The 2,316-nt window shown below is 55.0% G+C and overlaps 1 protein-coding gene across 1 annotated transcript; it reads right to left on the reverse strand.

Moving 5' to 3' along the window:
• Positions 1-570: 570 nt before the first annotated feature.
• Positions 571-2,156, reverse strand: LOC104412448 (chromodomain-helicase-DNA-binding protein 3-like; the record flags this gene model as incomplete). Its single annotated transcript, XM_010023175.1, has 2 exons — positions 571-712; positions 1,983-2,156. Coding segments are annotated over 2 exons (316 nt in total), but the record flags the coding sequence as incomplete, so codon positions are not given.
• Positions 2,157-2,316: the final 160 nt, after the last annotated feature.

Here is a 2,316-nt window from a genome sequence, read left to right on the forward strand (position 1 = left end):
TCATGTCACCCCAGGGCCCCTTGTTCCTCCCGTGTCCTTTCCATTGGTCTCCAGGGTGAAGCCTCCATATCCCCATGTCCCATATTCCCATATCCTCATCTCCTCATATCCCATGTCCCATATCCCTATATCCCATATCCCCATGTCCCCATACCCTATATCCCCATCTCCCATATCCCAATATCCCCACATCCCATCTCCATATACCCATATCCTCATATCCCATGTCCCATATCCCTACATCCCATAGCCCCATGTCCCCATATCCTCATCTCCTCATATCCCGTATCCGCATGTCCCCATACCCTATATCCCCATCTCTCGTATCCCAATATCCCCATATCCCCATGTCCCATATCCCAATATCCCATCTCCACATCCCAGCTCTCCCAGTGCTCACCATGGCAGCCCCTGGGAACAGGTAGGGATGGTTGCAGCACCTCCTGAGGTCCATCCTGACATCCCCATGTCCCATCTCCCCATCTCCCATATCCCAATATCCCCATGTCCCATATCCCAATATCCCCATCTCCCATATCCCAGTATCCCATCCCCACATCCCAGGCTCACCATGGCAGCCACTGGGAACAGGTAGGGATGGTTGCAGCACTTCTTGAGGTCCATCATGATGTTGAGGAGCGAGACCTGGTTCCCTCCACCCCTTGAGTTCAGCGCCTCGAAGTTCCGGGTCAGGATGTACTTGTAGTACTTCCTATGGGAATGCCGCTGGGAATGGGGCTGGCAGCACCCAATGGGGCTGGGAGCACCCAAACAGCACCCAATGGGGCTGGGGGATCCAAGTGGGGACACTGGGATGGGCGCTGCTTAGACCAGGAGCACCCAATGGGGATGGGCAGGATGGACTTGAAGTGCTTCCTATGGGAATGGGGCTGGGAATAGGGCTGGGAGCACCCAAACAGCACCCAATGGGGCTGGGGGATCCAAGTGGGGACACTGGGATGGGCGCTGCTTAGACTGGGAGCACCCAGAAGGGTTGGGGGGATCAAGTACTGGGTAGACTGGGAGCAGTGGGGGTGTCAGTGGGTTCTGATGGGTGTCTGTAGGTGCTGATGGGTGCTATGGGGTGTCTATGGGTTCTGATGGGTACCTATGGGTGCTATGGGGTGCCACCTACTTCTGCATGGGGCTCAGCTTCACCCTGATGTTGAGCTCGGTCTTAGTGTCTATGGGTGCTATGGGGTGTCTATGGGTTCTGATGGGTACCTATGGGTGCTATGGGGTGCCACCTACTTCTGCATGGGGCTCAGCTTCACCCTGATGTTGAGCTCGGTCTTAGTGTCTATGGGTGCTATGGGGTGTCTATAGGTTCTGATGGGTATCTATGGGCACTGATGGGTGTCACAATACTTATGGGTGCTATGGGGTGTCTACAGGTTCTATGGGCTCGGATGCGTGTCTGGGTTCTGATGGGTACCTATGGGTGCTATGGGGTTTCTATGGGTTCTGATGGGTACCTATTGGTGCTGTGGGGTTTCTATGGGTTCTGATGGGTACCTATTGGTGCTGTGGGGTTTCTATGGGTTCTGATGGGTACCTATTGGTGCTGTGGGGTTTCTATGGGTTCTGATGAAGGGGGTCTGATGGGGTGCGAGGGGGGCTAGAGGGGTTCTATGGGGTGTCTATGGGTTCTGATGGCTACCTATGGGTGCTATGGGGTGTCTATAGGTTCTGATGGGTATCTATGGGCACTGATGGGTGTCACAATACTTATGGGTGCTATGGGGTGTCTACAGGTTCTATGGGCTCGGATGCGTGTCTGGGTTCTGATGGGTACCTATGGGTGCTATGGGGTTTCTATGGGTTCTGATTGGTACCTATTGGTGCTGTGGGGTTTCTATGGGTTCTGATGGGTACCTATTGGTGCTGTGGGGTTTCACCTACTTCTGCTTGGTACCTATTGGTGCTGTGGGGTTTCTATGGGTTCTGATGGGTACCTATTGGTGCTATGGGGTGTCACCTACTTCTGCATGGGGCTCAGCTCCACCCTGACGATGAGCTCGGTCTTGGCTGGCATGTTCTTGAAGACATCAGCCTTGAGGCGCCGCAGCATGTGGGGACCCAGCAGGTCGTGGAGCTTCTTGATCTGGTCCTCCTTGGAGATGTCAGCAAACTCCTCCAGGAAGCCCTCCAGGTTGCTGCAATGGGGACAATGGGGTGCTATGGGGTGGGAATGGGGTGCTATGGGGTGGGGGGATACAGGGATGGAGATGGGTGGGACATGGGGGCAGTTGTGATGTGGTGATGGTTGGGATGTGGGGACATGGTGGGGACCCCATAGGAGGAGAGGGGACCCCA

The sequence above is a fragment of the Nestor notabilis genome, unplaced genomic scaffold, assembly GCF_000696875.1.
Source record: "Nestor notabilis isolate BGI_N333 unplaced genomic scaffold, ASM69687v1 scaffold11661, whole genome shotgun sequence".
NCBI lineage: Eukaryota > Metazoa > Chordata > Aves > Psittaciformes > Psittacidae > Nestor > Nestor notabilis.